At 50.3% G+C, this 16,771-nt stretch overlaps 1 protein-coding gene across 1 annotated transcript in view; it reads right to left on the reverse strand.

Moving 5' to 3' along the window:
- Positions 1-260: 260 nt before the first annotated feature.
- LOC122364853 (tyrosine-protein phosphatase 99A-like) overlaps positions 261-16,771 on the reverse strand; it is a 75,303-nt gene continuing 58,792 nt past the window's right edge. Inside the window, exons 5-17 of the mRNA XM_043335631.1 lie at positions 15,881-16,074; positions 12,801-12,915; positions 12,253-12,450; positions 10,589-10,869; positions 9,844-10,121; positions 8,164-8,444; positions 7,815-8,026; positions 7,409-7,534; positions 5,628-5,797; positions 4,324-4,612; positions 3,616-3,915; positions 2,107-2,232; positions 261-1,806 (exon numbers count right to left, since the gene is read on the reverse strand). Coding sequence (XP_043191566.1) covers positions 1,282-1,806; positions 2,107-2,232; positions 3,616-3,915; positions 4,324-4,612; positions 5,628-5,797; positions 7,409-7,534; positions 7,815-8,026; positions 8,164-8,444; positions 9,844-10,121; positions 10,589-10,869; positions 12,253-12,450; positions 12,801-12,915; positions 15,881-16,074 — 3,095 coding nt within the window. The 3' untranslated portion in view covers positions 261-1,281. The remainder of the gene's footprint in view (positions 1,807-2,106; positions 2,233-3,615; positions 3,916-4,323; positions 4,613-5,627; positions 5,798-7,408; positions 7,535-7,814; positions 8,027-8,163; positions 8,445-9,843; positions 10,122-10,588; positions 10,870-12,252; positions 12,451-12,800; positions 12,916-15,880; positions 16,075-16,771) is intronic.

Genomic DNA, 16,771 nt, shown 5'->3' on the forward strand with positions numbered 1-16,771 from the left:
ATCGGCTTCCTCTCGTCACGGGCAACACGCTCGTTTTTTTCCTCGAAGCTCTAGCTCGATCAGGGGCGAAACGGCAAGGGAGGGTCCAACGGACTCCCCCCCCCCATCTTATACGTTCGCGGCTGGAAAAACACCAATACGGGCGAGGGTTAACGAACAGGGGAGGGGCAGCTCTTGCCTTTCTCGGCCTCCTCTTCCGACGGGCGCGTGTCTGTGTCACGTGACCGAAACCTGTGATGTGCGGTGATAAAACGCGCGTGTTTGCATACAACCAGCATCTTTATTTTATCCAAAACAATAACCAAAATATCACAGGAACATACACTAGACTTACACAAATACTCGTAGACAGATTAGAAATAAAGAGCTGGGTTTACGTTCAACTGCGACACGTCAATGCTTGGACATTATTCAGCAAAACAGCAATAGACAACACTCATGTAGCATTCTGAGCACTTAATGTAGCTGACCAAATAAAGCCCAAGTGTTGTCAGGTAGTGTAGTGGTCCAACGAAATCAAACAAATCTTGAGCAGCAGCGGCATACACTATCATGTCATAAATACAGGCATTCAGTAGTTAACTGTGGGTTGGCCCGGCTCCCGGTAACTTCTACCGTTCGGAGACGAGCCGGACAAGTGGCGAATGGGTGGTTACGCCGGACCTTGCAGTCTCAAATACTTATGGCGACGGCATCTCTATGGTAGACACAGGCTAAAAGCGTAACCGGAAGTTTACCGTTTCCGCTCTATGGCACGAGTTTCCGGCAGTTGGAAATGCGCGAAATGTGCGCCCAAGACGGCCGCCGTCTCGCGGAAGCCCCGACGGCAGGACGAGGTATGCTGCTCTCGACATGCGAGCAATACGGAGACAGAGCGGTGGTCTACGGACTCGGGAATCCGCCCGGGCGGCAACCACGCAGCATGTGGCGGCAGTCATGCACACATTTTGTAACGAGTTCAGCCACAGCATCGCATTTTCACCGACATGACGTAATCAGTTCACTTCAGACGGGATACCCGTTAGCACCTCTTCCCGGCAAACTACCTCAGCATGGATAGAAAAACAACATAAGACGCGGGACGCCAGTCGCCAACCTCGGCGAACAGCGTGAAACAAAAGTCGCTAGCTGGCTGCGCGTGCACTCGGCACGCTGGCCTCTCTCCGGCTCTGACACAGACTAGACAGAGGTGGCGCGCGCGCGGCGCTGGCCCGCGATCGACACGGACACGCGCAGGGCGGAGGCGCGGCGCGGCGCGCGGGGCCCGCCGCGCCGGTGCCCTCACGTCACGTACTCTCCCATGTCCACGACCACGCTCTCCATACCGTCCGGCGGGATGCGCACCGTGGCCGTGGAGGCGGGCCGCTGGCGCGCGCCGCCCTTCTTCAGGATGGGCCGCAGAGTCTGACGCTGCACGTCAGTCACGTCCGGGGGAGGCGGCGACGCGCCGGCCGCCGCGGCGTCGGCCGCCGCGTCCGAGGCCACCAGCGCCTCGACGGCCCGGTACAAGAAGAGGAAGTCGTCCTGGCTGCGCCACACCTCCGGCCGCCGCTGCTGGTACAGCCGCGCGTACATGTACACGTCGGCGTGCGACTCGTACTCGAGCTGCTTCATCAGCGTGGTCAGACAGCAGAAGGTGGCCGCCTCGGTGCCACCGAACCGGTCTACCACCAGGCACGGCCCGTTCTGGTACTCGAGGTGCCACCGCTGCACCACCTGGATCAGGTCGAACACGCGCACTATGGGGCTGCAGTTCTCGGGCCAGTTGGAGCACTGGATGATCCGCACAGCCAGTTCGTACTCGTCCTGAAACACAGAATAGTCGTCTGTTACCGGAGCGTAGTCCGCTAGTAAAGCGTAGCAAAATATGCCACAGCCAGAAATGAAGCAAAGCGCTGCTTGCATTCGCACCTTGAGATGATAAAAAGATGCGCAAGTTGGATGCGAACTTGAGAGTTGAGACGTGAAGAAAGTACCAACAAATGTCTTCCAATAGATAAAACGGTTGTGAATGAAACTTCAGAAGCGTTTTCGTAACAAACAGCCCACAACCAACCTCAACGTTACGAGCTAGTTCAATAATTGTCTGTACGGCAGACGACTCACCGTGGGAGACTGGAGCGTAAAATCCCGGAGAACGTACGGATCACTGCGTGTTTCCGCGACGAAGCGCGCCCGGAACTGGTCACATTCCACGTCCACATGCTCCATTGGCCAGAAGATGCAGTACTCCTGCAAAACAGAACCGTCCATTTGTGATAAATGGTTGTGTCAGAAGTAAAGCTAAACCACATGAGCTGAATGGATTCCGTTTCCTTGAACCAAATAATTCAATAGCAACAGTGAAAAGTCATGTGAAAGAAATCAATATATTAACCCTCGCCCGTATTGGTGTTTTTCCAGCCGCGAACGTATAAGAGGGGGGGGGGGTCCGTTGGACCCCCCCTTGCCGTCTCGCCCCTGATCGAGCTAGAGCTTCGCGGAAAAACGAGCATGTTGCCCGTGACGAGAGGAAGCCGATGATACCCAATTTTAAGGCCCTAGGTCATCGGTTGACCTTCCAGGTCAGGTCAATGACCCAAAAGTCGGGAAAATCGGGACCTGTTAGAAAGTCGTAAAGCGTGGCTGCTATGGGGTTTTTCGGGGTGCTGATCACGCATATCATGTTAGTTTTGATCACAGATGATGTCTTCATGCATTTAGGCCAGGTCGGGTCAGGTCAGGTCAGGTCAACCAGTAAGGGTATTCGTAGTAGGTGGCAACCGCCTCTGACAGCTTCGTAACATGCTACGAAGGTGCCAAAACTACTTCGTACATGTTCATATGGTTGCTAAATTCGAATTCAGCTCCAAAAACTGGCCTAGAAACGTGTAAAACTCGAAAAAGTGAACCGAGGTCATCAAAGGTCAGTGACCTGACCTGACCTTCCGGTGACCTTGACACCCACCCTAATGCATGGGAGCAGCATCATATCCCATGTTTGAACGCTTAAAACCACGAAAGGAATGCAAACGCACGGCTAATGCGAGCAGACATACGCCGAATCGCGATTCCGGCCAAACATGGTCTCGAAAAGTAGGTCACAGGTCAAAGGTCATTAGGGTCAGGGTCATTAAAATTTCAGGGTAGGTGTAAAATTGATTAACCCGAGGGTACTGAAAGTTTCGTCGCGATCGGCCACTTTTTACGCGAGTTATTCGCGAAAAACCGAGGGGGGGGTCGAACGGACCATTTTCACTCCTATACGGGCGAGGGTTAATTAATACCATCAATTATGTAATCTCCTGTCTGAACTTGACAGATAAATTTGACAGAAGATGAGGATGATGACAGTTGGCACGTCGATGAAGAAAAGTGTGGCTGAAATAGTTGCTCCAGTTCTTCGGCACATTTTCAGTCTACTGAACGTAACTCAGAAAGCATCCAATTATGGACAAAATAGAGCTTGTGCATCATCGGCCCATTTCTAAAATGGATCCACCCACTGAATCAAAATCAGTGATGACATCGATCTTTTGTTGCAGTGAGGCATCAAACTCGATCTGACAAGGAAACGGGTTCCTCTGAGACGCAAAATCGGGCCAAATCCCAAACATTCAGCGTCGTCTCGGTTACCTGGTCATCGACGGGGCTGAGGAGGACGATGGTCTGGGCGTTGTGCTCCCACACCATCTGCCAGAAGTCGGCCACCGTGGCCGTCAGCGGGTGCTGCGTCACCACGAACTCGTCCAGCTTGCTGAAGCCGGGCAGCCACGAGGCGTTGACGTAGTCGGAGCACTCGACGCCGCTCTTGGGGCTGATCCGCACCCGGTGCAGCTCGGTGGGCAGCAGGTCTGGCCGCCGGTTTTTGGAGACGTTCAGAGGGTGGCGACCGGACGACATGCACTTGTTGGACGGCTGGTCGTAGTTGATCAGCTGAAAGGCATCGGTGGCGGTTATTGATTCGAGTATTTCAGCGCTGCACGGGATAACCTCTGTTGGAAGCATCATAAGCATTTTCATCGCTGGGCTTGTTTTATTGTTTCATTTTCAGGAAGGCAGGTTTGAACACTCACAACACCACTGCACTTTCATTATGCTAAAACAAATTGAGGTAACAAAGAACCTTACTCCTGAAACTGCTCACATAAATGTGACATAAAACATCAACGTTGTCAGCAAAATTAAACACACAAGATAATGAACTTCCCTTGCTTTGCTCAGACCTCACAAGTGTTTTTATGCCGACAAACGGCAAATTCATTTCGGCCTACTTCACACGTGCTGTAGGTACCTTTTCTATGACAAGCGTCCATGCAACAGATTCACGGACCTTGGATTTACCTTGAACTGTCTGTCGAGGTTGTACCAGGGGTAGATGTCCTGCTCGGTGGTCTGCAGGTTGTGCAGGTACCTCCGCAGGAAGGAGCTGTGGATGTCCGTCTCGCCGCTCTCCACCACCTCCAGCAGGGCGTCGTGCAGGAACACGTACTGGTCCTCCGTCTGCACCAGGAAGTTGCGCTGCGTCCGGATGTGCTTCAGGAAGCCGAAGACGTTCACCTCGCCCTTGGCCCGGATCATCCGCATCATCGAGTCGAGCACGATGTAGGTGCCCGTCCTGCCCACACCGGCACTGCAAGAGAACACGGGGCGTTGTAAATATGTTTGTCCTTTATAGGTTCCACTTCATTCGCGAATGCGCAGATAACATCGATACAGAAAGCATTGTGACCTACTGGCCGATATTGGAGCGGTTCCGATTAGTTTTTGTTTTCTAAAACCGGTATAATACCTTTGTAAGCGAGCACAGTATGAGTCGTTTTGGTGATGACCGTTTGTCCCTGAAGGTCATGACATCTGCGCAACAAGTTTAGATAGTGCAGTGAGCGCTTTGTAGACGCATTACGTCTTTCGTCGCAAATTACTCTCGGTGAGGAACAAAAAAGCAATGTGTGCCACTTCACTATGACTAGGGCATGATTCATGATTCTCCGGCATTGCAGCATTTCCTTTTTTTATTTCTGGGGAACATTTAGCTGTAGAATTGCCCACGGACGGATATAAATCGTCGGGACAGTAGCGACTAGGACGATGTTTATTACCCTGCCGTACACGGTACTACTGGAGAAACGACGTTCCTGACATAAGTGACGATAAATTAGCTCCCAAATACTCCGTGACGACAACTTTACACAGACATTTTCAAAGCAAACTTCACAAATCACACCTCATTTGCTGTCAGCGTCGACGTAAAGACCATTAAACTTCGCGGGACACCAACAGCGGAGGAGAGTAAAAAAATTAACAACATAATCTGGCACGATGGCATCACGATTCGCCTTGGATGTGTACACTCACCGCGCTGGGTTTTCGTTCCGCTAGGGGCATACGCTAAGTGGCGGAACTGGAGTTGATAGGAATGAGGTAGGCCCAGCACCTTCTGATTCAACGGGGACCGCTTCTACCCACGATCCTGTCACACGCTCGACACACATCTGTGACCCGCACAACTGTGATGTGCTATGACATGTGTGACCCACTCCACAGTGCTGTGTTATCTGTGAGCCGCGCATCTGTGCTGTGCTGTGCTGTGCCATATACACGAGACTGTGCTGTGCTGTGACATCTGTGACCCGTGCCCTACTGACCTGCAGTGGACGACGATGGGCCCCGCGACCTCGGGGTTGGCTGCTGCCGACTTTCTGATGAAGCTGAGGATGGGCAGCGGACTGTGCGGGATGCCGTGGTCGGGCCAGCTGGTGTAGTGGTACTGGTACACCACGCGCTCCGCGGCGCCGCGGCCTCGCTTCTTGTCCACCTGCAGAGCAGACAGGAGGAACGCGTTCAACATTAAAACGTTCTACTGTTAGCCATTGGTGCAATGTTCACCTTTTACATCCTTAATGGATCATCCAGCACCGCAAAAGGTATTCACTGTGGCCATTTCCGCAAAAGTCAATATTCTGAGCTACTCCTCAATAACATGAGTCGGCCAACCGACCAAAAAAACAATGGCATTTACTATAATTACTTTAATCAGATGCACTTTGATTGCTTGCAAACGGTTCCACATAATTTAGCTACATTGCATTATCAAAAGCGCTTGCGCTCGCCTAAAAATAAACGTCCACAAAATAAACCAAAAGGTGAACAAACTAACCGTCTTCATTGTTTGATCACTTTGTTTACCGGAGCAACGCTAAAATACGCTTATATGTGCACAAAATGCTCAGTATGACAGAAATAGGTACGAGCCTCATCCGCAATAGCATGATTTAACCCTCGCCCGTATAGGGCGGGTCGAACGGACCCCCCCCCCCCTCGGTTTTTCGCAAATAACTTGCGTAAAAAGCGGCCGATCGCGACTACACTTTCAGTACCCTCGCGATAATCAATTTTACACCTACCCTGAAAATTTCATGGCCCTGACCCAAATGACCTCTGACCTGTGACCTACATTTCGAGACCATGTTTGGCCGAAATCTCGATTCTGCGTATGTCGGCTCGCATTAGTTTGCAAGCTTTTCGTGGTTTCAAGCGTTCAAACATGTGATTTGATGTTGCTCCCATGCATAAGGGTGGATGTCAAGGTCACCTGAAGGTCAGGTCAGGTCATTGACCTTTGGTCACCTCGGTTCACTTTTTCGACTTTAGCATGTTTCTAGGCTAGTTTTTGGAGCTGAATTCGAATTTAGCAACCATATGAACATTTACGAAGTAGTTTTGGTGCCTTCATAACATGTTACGAAGCTGTCAGAGGCGGTTGACACCCGGCAGGACCCCAACTGGTTGACCTGACTTGACCTGACCCGACCTGGCCTAAATGCATGAAGACATCATCTCTGATCCAAACTAACATGATATTCGTGATCAGCACCCCGAAAAAAACATGGCAGCCACACTTTACGACGTTCTAACAGGTCCCGATTTTCCCGGCTTTTAGGTCATTGACCTGACCTGGAAGGTCAACCAATGACCTCTGAATTTAATGTTAAGTATCGTCGGCTTCCTCTCGTCAGGGGCAACACGCTCGTTTTTCCGCGAAGCTCTACCTCGATCATGGGCGAAACGGCAAAGGGGGGTCGGGTGGGGGCGTTCCTGATACGTTCGCGGCTGGAAGAACACCAATACGGGCGAGGGATAATTTAGCTTAGAATGGTATAGGTAAATGTACAAAACGTTTGACCTCCGGGTTACGCACTGTTCCGAGCTAAATTTGCCCGGACAGAAGCCAGATTCCTGGAATCAAACTTCGCTAGTTAAATTTGCACAGATCTACCACAAAGGCTTCTATGCAATGCATCCACCTTTCAAGTTTTGATGTTATTGTTTAAATTACAGCGCTGGTTTTTAGGCACTCGGATGATTAAAGAACCTTTCCTGGTATTTATTTTACAGAAATTGTGACTGTTGTACAAGAGACACTGACCTTTAGGTGCCGTAAGCAGAACTTTCTGATGGTGTACGTGGCCATCACGTTCTGTCCGACGGCGGTGACCTGAATGTCACCGTACGTCTCCTTGCCCTCTTGAGGCCAGTACTGGTCGCACTTCTTCTGCAACCGTCAACAAGTTGTGTTTTGATAAAGCATCAGACATCACAAAATAATATATGTACCACTTATAAAGCATATTATAAAGTAGAATGAAACGATATGTAGCATACCCGAAGAAAAAACGAAGAGTAAGTGACAATGACAGCAAATTAACACTTTTGGCATTCCCTGCATTTGCTACAATCTCAAGTAAATTTATCTCGCGTTCCACAGTGACTACCGACTGGCGATTTCTTCCGATATAGCAATGGAGCTGCCCAGGCCGCAGCGCGCTACTCACCCGTCCTCGCTCCATGAGGTTGGTAATCATGACGACGATGTAGACGTTCTGCTCCCAGACCAGCCTCCAGAAGGCGTCGAACGTGTCCGGTAGCGGCCCCTGAGTGGCGATATACGCCCGCGGCCGCTGGTAGCCGTCCACGTAGTTGGCGTTCACGTAATCGGCCTTCTTCTGCGAGCCGCTCGGATGAAGCGGCACCATCGTGTGGTCGTCTGCGGGAGGGCGAGGAAAGGATGTGAATGACTGGTGGAGAGGGAGACTCATTATAAAACACAACGGCAACACACCTCTCACATCCGCCCAAATCATTTGCCCCGTCTAGACCTGAGACCATCCCCCACCCACTCACATGCCACGATGTTGAGGTATCTGTTCTTGTGTTTGTTCTCGGGCTGCTGGCTGAGGTCGGACGTGTAGCCGTCCAGCAGCGTCTGTGCCTGGATCGCCTCGTACTCCTTGCTGAAGCCGATGTCGCCGTCGGCGTGCAGTCGGTCCACGTGCTTGGGGAACAGGTGGACGGGAATGGGTCCCGTCGGTCCGTCAGGAGAATCCGACTCCCAGTCGGTGGAGATGGTCGACATGGCCTTCTGCGGGGCGTCCAGGTAGTTGTATGGTGCCTGGAAGTATTTCCTGCGGACAGCGGAATGGCTAAGTTAGTGGTGTATTGTTTTCTTCCGAACGTCGCGTAAGCTGAGTGAAAGCACAGATGAGTGACACGCTTCGCTAAGCATTCCCCAGAAATGACAGCATTAACTATCTACTTCAGAAGCGTTTAGAGCTCACGCATGACTGAAATGTCATAGATAATGAAAATAAAAGGTGCCGCATTGAACGGACAGGAAAACGCGGGCAATAAATCTCAGGTATCTGATTTATGTCATCTCAATGACTCCAGAGATGATGACGCCTTCCGTTACTGACACCCTGGAACAAATTAATTTCCATCACCGGCCTAATGAAGCGTCGTTTGACGCTGATACCGGACAGCCGACCGACAAAAACTGCTCTCTAATCCGGTCGGGAGCCGCTGACGATGTCGTCGCAGCCGACCGCGGACACCACAGCGACGGGCCGCGACGCCCGTGGCCACGGGTCAGCCCGGCGATGGAGTGATAACGCAGCCATTTCGGCTCCTGTCTCACAAATCACACAGCCTGTCGCCGCTCTGATAATTTATCTCGCCGACGCGTCGATATGTTTGAAGGCGATCACCGCCTCGCCCGCGCTCATCGCGAGGTCATCACGGGCTCATCGCGGGCTCATCGCGGGGTCATCGTGGGGTCACCCGTACTCATTCACTCGTGACGGCCGGTTAGACGCGCACCTTTCTATCTCACCGCCGAGGAAAATGTTGAGGCCATTAAATTATTCAAATGTGGCTCATTGGTGTGCAGATTTATCCGCCGGGCCGGCGCGATCGGCCCAGTATTTGCGGATCAGCGCCGGCTGGGCGCGTTGGCCGAGAGCTTGGCATTCATGCCCAGAACGATCCTGACCCTAGATAAGCACGCCGCCGACAGCTTCTATGAGAATAGACGCCCATCAGAGCCAGCGGGCTCCGCAATCGCGCAGAAAGGCTTCCGTCCCGTGGTCAGGCGCATACAGAATGAGATTCATTATCGGTAAGTGGTGGAGTGGCTGATCTTAAAACCTTGAGGGTATTTCCTTGATTGGGGATATTGAGATTTGGGATCAGAGTTCATGTGGTAAATATGAAATAAAATAAAAATAAATTGAACACAAGCATTAGGCGTCATTGAAACTAGCCTTTCATCATCTTTGATGCGGAAAGCAGGGAAGAGCAGAGACTGCTCTCCTTCTCTCTCTCTCTCTCTCTCTCTCTCTCTCTCTCTCTCTCTCTCTCTCTCTCTCTCTCTCTCTCTCTCTCTCTCTCGCTCTCTCTCTCGCTCTCTCTCTCGCTCTCTCTCTCTCTCTCGCTCTCTCTCTCTCTCTCTCTCTCTCTCTCTCTCTCTCTCTCTCTCTCTCTCTCTCTCTCTCCCTCTCTCTTGCTCTGTCCCTGCGGTCTCACCTCCAGACGAGCAGCGCCAGAACGGCCAGCAGCAGGGCCAGCACGGCGCACACCACGCCGGCCACCATGCCCGTGCTGAGCTCCCATCCGGCGCCGGGGGCGGCCTGCGTCTGCTGCCGACGCAGGTACTGCACCCGCTCGCAGTCGGGCTGCAGTAGCACCTGACGGGGTACCGACGGCTCGCCCACGTACACCCGGCTCGGATCGAACCGGGAGCGCGCCAGACCCACCACACGCACCTCGAACATGGTGTTGGCAGAGAGGTTCGTCAGCAGAAGCTGCCGGGAGAGAAACGGGGGTGGGTGAGATTGTGATGGGGGTTATTTCTGATGAGAGGAGACACTCTGGAAATGCACGATATGCTCAGAGTTGTTTACCTTTCCTCTTTCCGTTGTATATCTTTCCCGTTACGTGGTTTATATGGCGTTCTTCGTTTTCTTTGCCCAACAGTTGATCATTTGTCTATGCGCAGGCACGCACACCCCACACTTTCTTTCCACCAGTTCGCTGTTAAATCACATTTCCGCCGTAAACCACTTGACGAGTTGCGCCTTGTCCCCAAACAACATAACTTGAAAACCAAGCATCAATCATAACTACACACAAACTCCTCAGAGCCGGCGTCATTTCCAGCTAGCCTCCCGCCGACTCTCCCCCGCCCCAGCCAGCACCCACTCCCCGCCCACTCCCGTCGCAGCTCCTCCGCCGCTCTGCCCTCCTCACCCCGCCGCTCTGCCCTCCTCACCTGCTCCTTCTCCACACTGTAGCTGGTGTCGATGGTGACGTTGTGGTACTCGGTCTGCCGCTCGCTGCGGTACATGACCCGGTACATGTCGATGGAGCCGTGTACCACGGCCGGACGCCGCCACTGAAGGTAGACAGAAGTGTCCGCCTGACAGCTCGCGTTGGTCACTTCAGGCGCGCCCGGTCCTCCGACGTCCGTCACGAAAGACATGCGCGCTGAGCGAGCGCCCTCGTGCTTGGCCGTCTTGGCGTGCAGCCATACCGTGTACCGGGTGTAGGGCTCTGTGGAGTGCAGAGAGGTGTGTCACTCAACTGACCGTGTATGTACCGCGTGTGCACTGTGCGGCTCTGTGGAGCGGGGAGGGGTTTCACTCAGTCCGGGTGTAGGGCTTTGTGGAGCGGGGGGAGGGGGGGGGGTGTCACTTCATTGACTGTGTACCGGGTGTAGGGCTCTGTGGAGCGAGCGCGTGTCACTCGAAAAATTGGGTGTCGGGTGTGGGAGATTCATTCAACATAACTCAGTATTAGTATTTATAACGCAACTAAAAACTTAGATATAAAGTGTTGCCAAACAAGTAAAATAGTTCACGGTGCATTATTACAAACATGTGTGCTGGTGAAATATCGTAATATTCCTACGTGATATGATTCCTAGTTTTAAGAAATGCTTGGGATAAACATTTTTTAAGAGTTATATCGTTAGATGGCAAACACTACGTACGTCAGGTACGTTTAACGTTATGCTCGACATATCGAAGAAACAGGGACCGACGTGAAAGCTTAGGCCTCGGCCTACACGATAATTGATGGTCGACCTGCCGGTTAATAAACACACAGCATCTAATAACATTCGATGTTGCGGATTACTGAATTTCAGGCCAAGATTCTATTATTATACATTATTAGCGAGACCCGAATCAGCGTGCTATTATTATACAGGCTTGTCAGCAGTAGTTTATGATCTTGTTAGCCGCTGACATATCGTGTTGCTCTACGGTTGTATTGATCACAGCTTGTCATACAAGGGTCAAAGGTCATTCCAGCAATACTAATGAGACCAACAAACATATCAGAATCGGTGGTGTTACAGATAGCATCGAGCTTTCGCGGCCGCGTGAGAACCGTTCGATTTGAAGGCAGGGGAGCTCGTACATAACACAGGATGCCGCCGCGTCGAACTGTAATTACAGGGGATCGCTCATGCCTATTCATTGTTGGAGGACACACATCGAACCGGCACCCATAAATAACCTCAATGGGAGCTTGATTAATGGTAGCATGACGGTTTGTAGAGACTTATTACCCGAACGCACGACCAGCCACACCTCCAAAGACCGCGAAATGCCTAGTAGCGAGTCAGCTCCGAAGAATGCGAAAACTATTCGAATGCGAATTAATAACATAGCATGGTTAAGCCTGCTGGCAATGATCTTTTAATAGCAAGATGGAACAATGCCACAAAAACTGAAATAAACTTATTTAAAAGCATACAAACGTTTCACAAAATAAGCATTTAATTACAAAAATGGACCACCGTGCCTGCAGATTTTGTTACCTTCTTTTGATCTCCTGACATTCGTTCATAAACTACAAACTTAAGAACTTTTTGTTACATAATTTATTTGCCCTTCAACTTTGAGCATAGTCGCGGGCGCCTCAACTCACCGAGCCGGGTGAGGTTGTAGCTCATCTGGGGTCGCACGCCGCGCACCACCCGGTTGTCAGTGAAGCTGCGGTTGGCCCGGTCGAAGTACAGGTAGTACGCCTCGATGATGCCGTTCGGGTGGTGAGGCTGGCTCCAGGCAAGCATCGCCCAGGTGTCGCCCACACTCAGGTGCTTCAGGTCCTCGGGCCGACCAGGAACTGAAGAAAATATACACATGCATCACCTACCTGTTTATGCAACTGTCTTCTTGTCTAGTGAAACAATACTTCAGCAAATATAATACAGTAAGAACATCATGCTACTGTAAGATATGTTTTAATTTTATTTCTAAAAATACATGAAAAGTTACAAAATATGTGCTTAAATAGCTCACATTATACTATAAATGGCGTGCAGTGGACACGTAACAACCACATGGCTGTCATTTGAGATCGCGTGATTCAGCCGACACGACCTTAATATGTTACGACACGCGACACTAGTTCATAGGTGTATTTAGCAAAGCGTTCCAATAGTCTGTGAACGGAAATGTGACAGAATCACGCACCTCCCTCCTGTGTAGTCTCCCGGACCACGGTGAACGGGCCCAGACCGACCAGGTTCTTCACACGAATTCTGATCAGGTACTCGGTGTAAGGTGTGAGTCCTTCGATCTCGTAACTCTGCCGGACAAAGGGGGCGATGTTAGCGCTCGTCCTGCCGCCGTCAGAGCCTCAGCAGTGTGGCGCAGTGATTATAACCGGCTCGGGTAAACATCACGATGGCGGCGAGGTCGTGACGCGATACGCCGGTCGTGACGCAGAACGCCAGCACGCTGGATTAGATGACGGCAGTGATGTCAGAGCTGGGTCTGTTGGCGCCGCAGGTATAAATACACGGGCGAGGCATCAATTTGGAAACAGCGGTACCAGAAATAGAGCGAATGTTCTGGCTGGGATGCCTGCCGTGTCAGCAACATCGAAATGATTTCGACAAGATACATGTGTTGAATGCCTGAAATAGCAGAGCAGATTTATTCTTCAACCATTAATCTATTATGTTTGTTCCCAGAAAACAGAATGACGACTTTACAGAATAAACATCTCTGATGCATCATTGAAAGAACAGTTCATGCTAACTGATTGTATAGGAAATGTAACTATAAGAACCTATCCCCGAATACTAGCGCTTCACGGGCTATGATTTTGACGAAGTCCGCATTCTACGCCCACCCTGCACTACAAATACTGACTGATTTGGAAGCCTCTGCATCGGGAAACAACGGCCCACGCTAATGATAACGGCTCGGATCTATAACATCCCGCTGGCGTACACAAACTACCGGCGCGGCGTCCAAAACCAACAGCTCGCTGCCCTGCTCGGCTGTCAGCAGAGGGCCTCTAGCAGCCGCACCAACAGCGGCGAGAACATGGCACCGGCAGCTCCAGCACCGCCGGATCTTTATAGCCACGGCGCAAGGTTACTGAAATCTAGCACCGCCAACATCTAAACAAAAGTATTTCAAGAGTACGTTAATCCGGCAGTTGCTGGGGTATTTCGCCACCCACCGTTTGCTGGGGAGGGGCGTTAAACGCCCCCAGCCGATAACTCGAGAACCAATAGGCGCAGCGAAACGTACGAGACGGCAAACGAAAGAACGCGACGAGACGCTTCAGATGAGTACTTTAAAGTTGAATTTTGAGGTCACAGGTCGGGTCAAGGTCAGGTCAAACACCTGAAATCGGGCTTTCAGTAGCATGGACTTCAGGACTTCGCAATGAGCGCCTCTCGTCATAAACTCTGTCAAAACGGTGCACAATCCATCATATAAGGCCTACAAGAGTGTCAGCCCCATGTAGGGGTCAGTCAAGCATAGGTCAGGGTCAAGGTCAGGTCAACCGGGTAGGCACATATCCCCGAAAATCAAAACTGATATTCGCAGCCTGTGACACATGTTTTATGGGTAATTTGGGGCGTAGAACACGATGGTGACATTCATTTTATCATATGTGTACGTGTTTGGCTCAAAAAGTTCAATTTAAGAAATGTATGTATCATGGTCGTGAAGTAGTCACGAGAAATTGCCAAGATTCAGATCACGATTTTGGCAAATACGAAACGATAATCAATAATCGAAGATAGCCATTTGATTGTTCATGGTATTGGCAGTCTAATGCCGTTTACGGCATGTCTGTATGTCTATTCTGTGATTTTATATGATTTTTTGAACATATGCCGTTTTTGGTCGAAAACTCATAAATCATGACGTCACTAAAACCTCGATATCTCAAAATTTTTCCGACCGATTTTTTTGAAATTTTGTCACAATAGACTTCAATCAATTCCCTACAGGTAGGGGAGAGTGGTGCAGGAGGCCCCCCCTTAAGCTCAGTTGCTATTTTTAGACAACTGATAATATTTAAGAGCTAACGTGTGCATGCGCTGTGAGCATGCATCATTTTCCCATACATATTTGCATTCAAAATGAATCTAGGGGGTACACAAACCGTAAACTTTAACATTTTGGAAAAATTTGCAAAAGGGCCTCTTACACTATGGGTATGGTAAGACGCCCCCACCCCCCCGGGCGTTTAACAAGGCAAGTCGACTTGTAAAAGACGCTTTGCGAACACAGCTGCAAGGCCTTTTATTTCGAAAAGCTAAGCAAATACGGTGTTATCGAAACCAAAAACACTTCCAAAGCGCTCGAACAACGCGGAAACTAGCACAACCAAACGCTGATGACCAACGAAAATTGTACCTATTACCTCTTAGAAAAGAAACAGAAAAAATAAACAAAAACAAACTCCTTGAAAAAAGAATGCCACGCCTGCCGCAGGTGCAGGCGTTTTATCATCGGGGGCGTTTTTTTTATCGGGGGGCGTTTTATCATCCTCGAAGGGAGGGCCTCTTAAAAAAAATGCAGTGTTCTAACGTCACAATATTTATGGTTTATGAGACATTTGCAGCGCGCCAGAACAGGGTCTATTCTGAAGCTAACATGTGACAATTTCGATGAGATAAGATTGTATTTGATAGCCATTGTTTTTTCAGATATATAAGGGTGATAAAGATGCATATGTCTAGCAAGTAAAGGGGCAAAAACAGAAAAAGACTTACCAAAAGTCGCTGCGACGCACCTGATGCCTCAGGTTTCGTGAGTTGTTGTTTCAAGAGGGCTTCTGCTTTACAAGAACATTAAAAAATAAATAACATTATTGGTTTGGTAAAAAAAGCGATGGGGCCTCTTACCGACCCTGGGCGTCTTACACGGATCTCCCCTACCCAAAATTTGGCGCGCCTGCGGCGCGCCGTTTTTATGCTATGGCCCGGCGACAAAAGTGGGGGCGTTTAACGCCCTCCCCCCAGCAACTCGCGGGTTAATAAGTAAGTGAATGCTTGCAGCATGTTTTTCTTGTCCTGAGCTTTTCTCCAGCGCAAAGATCGAGCTTTTATACAAAAAAAAATAGCAAGGCTAGTTACATGAACTTCGAACTAAACTTCTTATCACTGCCTACACAAACATCTCGCAGGCAATAACGAGCACCCGTTGTTTTCTTTCTCTCCGTGCCCAGTCCCAGCGCGAGGGAGAGTTGAGCGGGGCTGAGGCGGGGGCTCAGGCCCGCTCCCTCACACAGCTGGACTCACCGTCGTCTCGTTAGCGTTTCCGGACAGGTCGGCAAGCGTCCACTCGGCGTCGGTCTGGTCACGGGGACGATACGACAGCACGTGGCCGATAAACTCGCCGTTCATGGTGTCGGCGTCGGGCGGTCGCCACAACACCTCGATCGAGGTGGGACTGGGACTCCGGGTTCGGATCACTGTCGGCTTTCCGCTGGGGTCTGCAAGGGAAACGGAGAGGGGGAGGGATTAATGAACTACTCAGCGAGTCATGGTAGGGGTTCATTGGATAAAGTAACTGGCTGTTGGGTCTTGTCAAAGGGTTGAGTAAAACCAGTATCAAATATTTCGTGTAATTTGTGGTAAATTACCGAAGCTTGTGAGTGTGACGTTGATCAGCTCGAAAGAAGCCAAAACGACGTCCTTCAGCTTTCTGTCTATCAAACCGTGGCTCAAGTGCATGGCAAGACAATAATAATTTAAGACATGTCTGAATGCCAACAGCTTTAGAGTGCAGATGCCAATGGAATTCAGAAAATGTTGCCTCCGAATTAACTTCAAACATTGTTTACGTCGGCCATGGAGTGACGTGATAACTACGCCTGGTCGTACGCAAATAGTCATCTAGAATCCACCGATTCGTTGTGCTTGGCAGCCAACGATCTGTTCGCTAACGTATTCTATTTCAAGAAGTTGCGTAGCCATTGGAAAAGTAAATTCAGGACTTCCCTGCCATGCCAATGATATCTAATTCGTTTTAACTGCAGAGTTATGCGCATTTCCGCTGCTGTTGAGCAGTTGATTGTCCCGTTTCTGCTATGTCTAGCTCGATAACAAGACAGTCTATCGCTGCATCATTTGGGAAAGAATTGGCCACCAATTAAACACCAAAGCCAACGTTGAAAAGCTGGGGAATAA

This window comes from Amphibalanus amphitrite, unplaced genomic scaffold (assembly GCF_019059575.1).
Source record: "Amphibalanus amphitrite isolate SeventyFive unplaced genomic scaffold, NRLGWU_Aamphi_draft 000703F_arrow, whole genome shotgun sequence".
In the NCBI taxonomy this organism is placed as follows: Eukaryota; Metazoa; Arthropoda; class Thecostraca; order Balanomorpha; family Balanidae; genus Amphibalanus; species Amphibalanus amphitrite.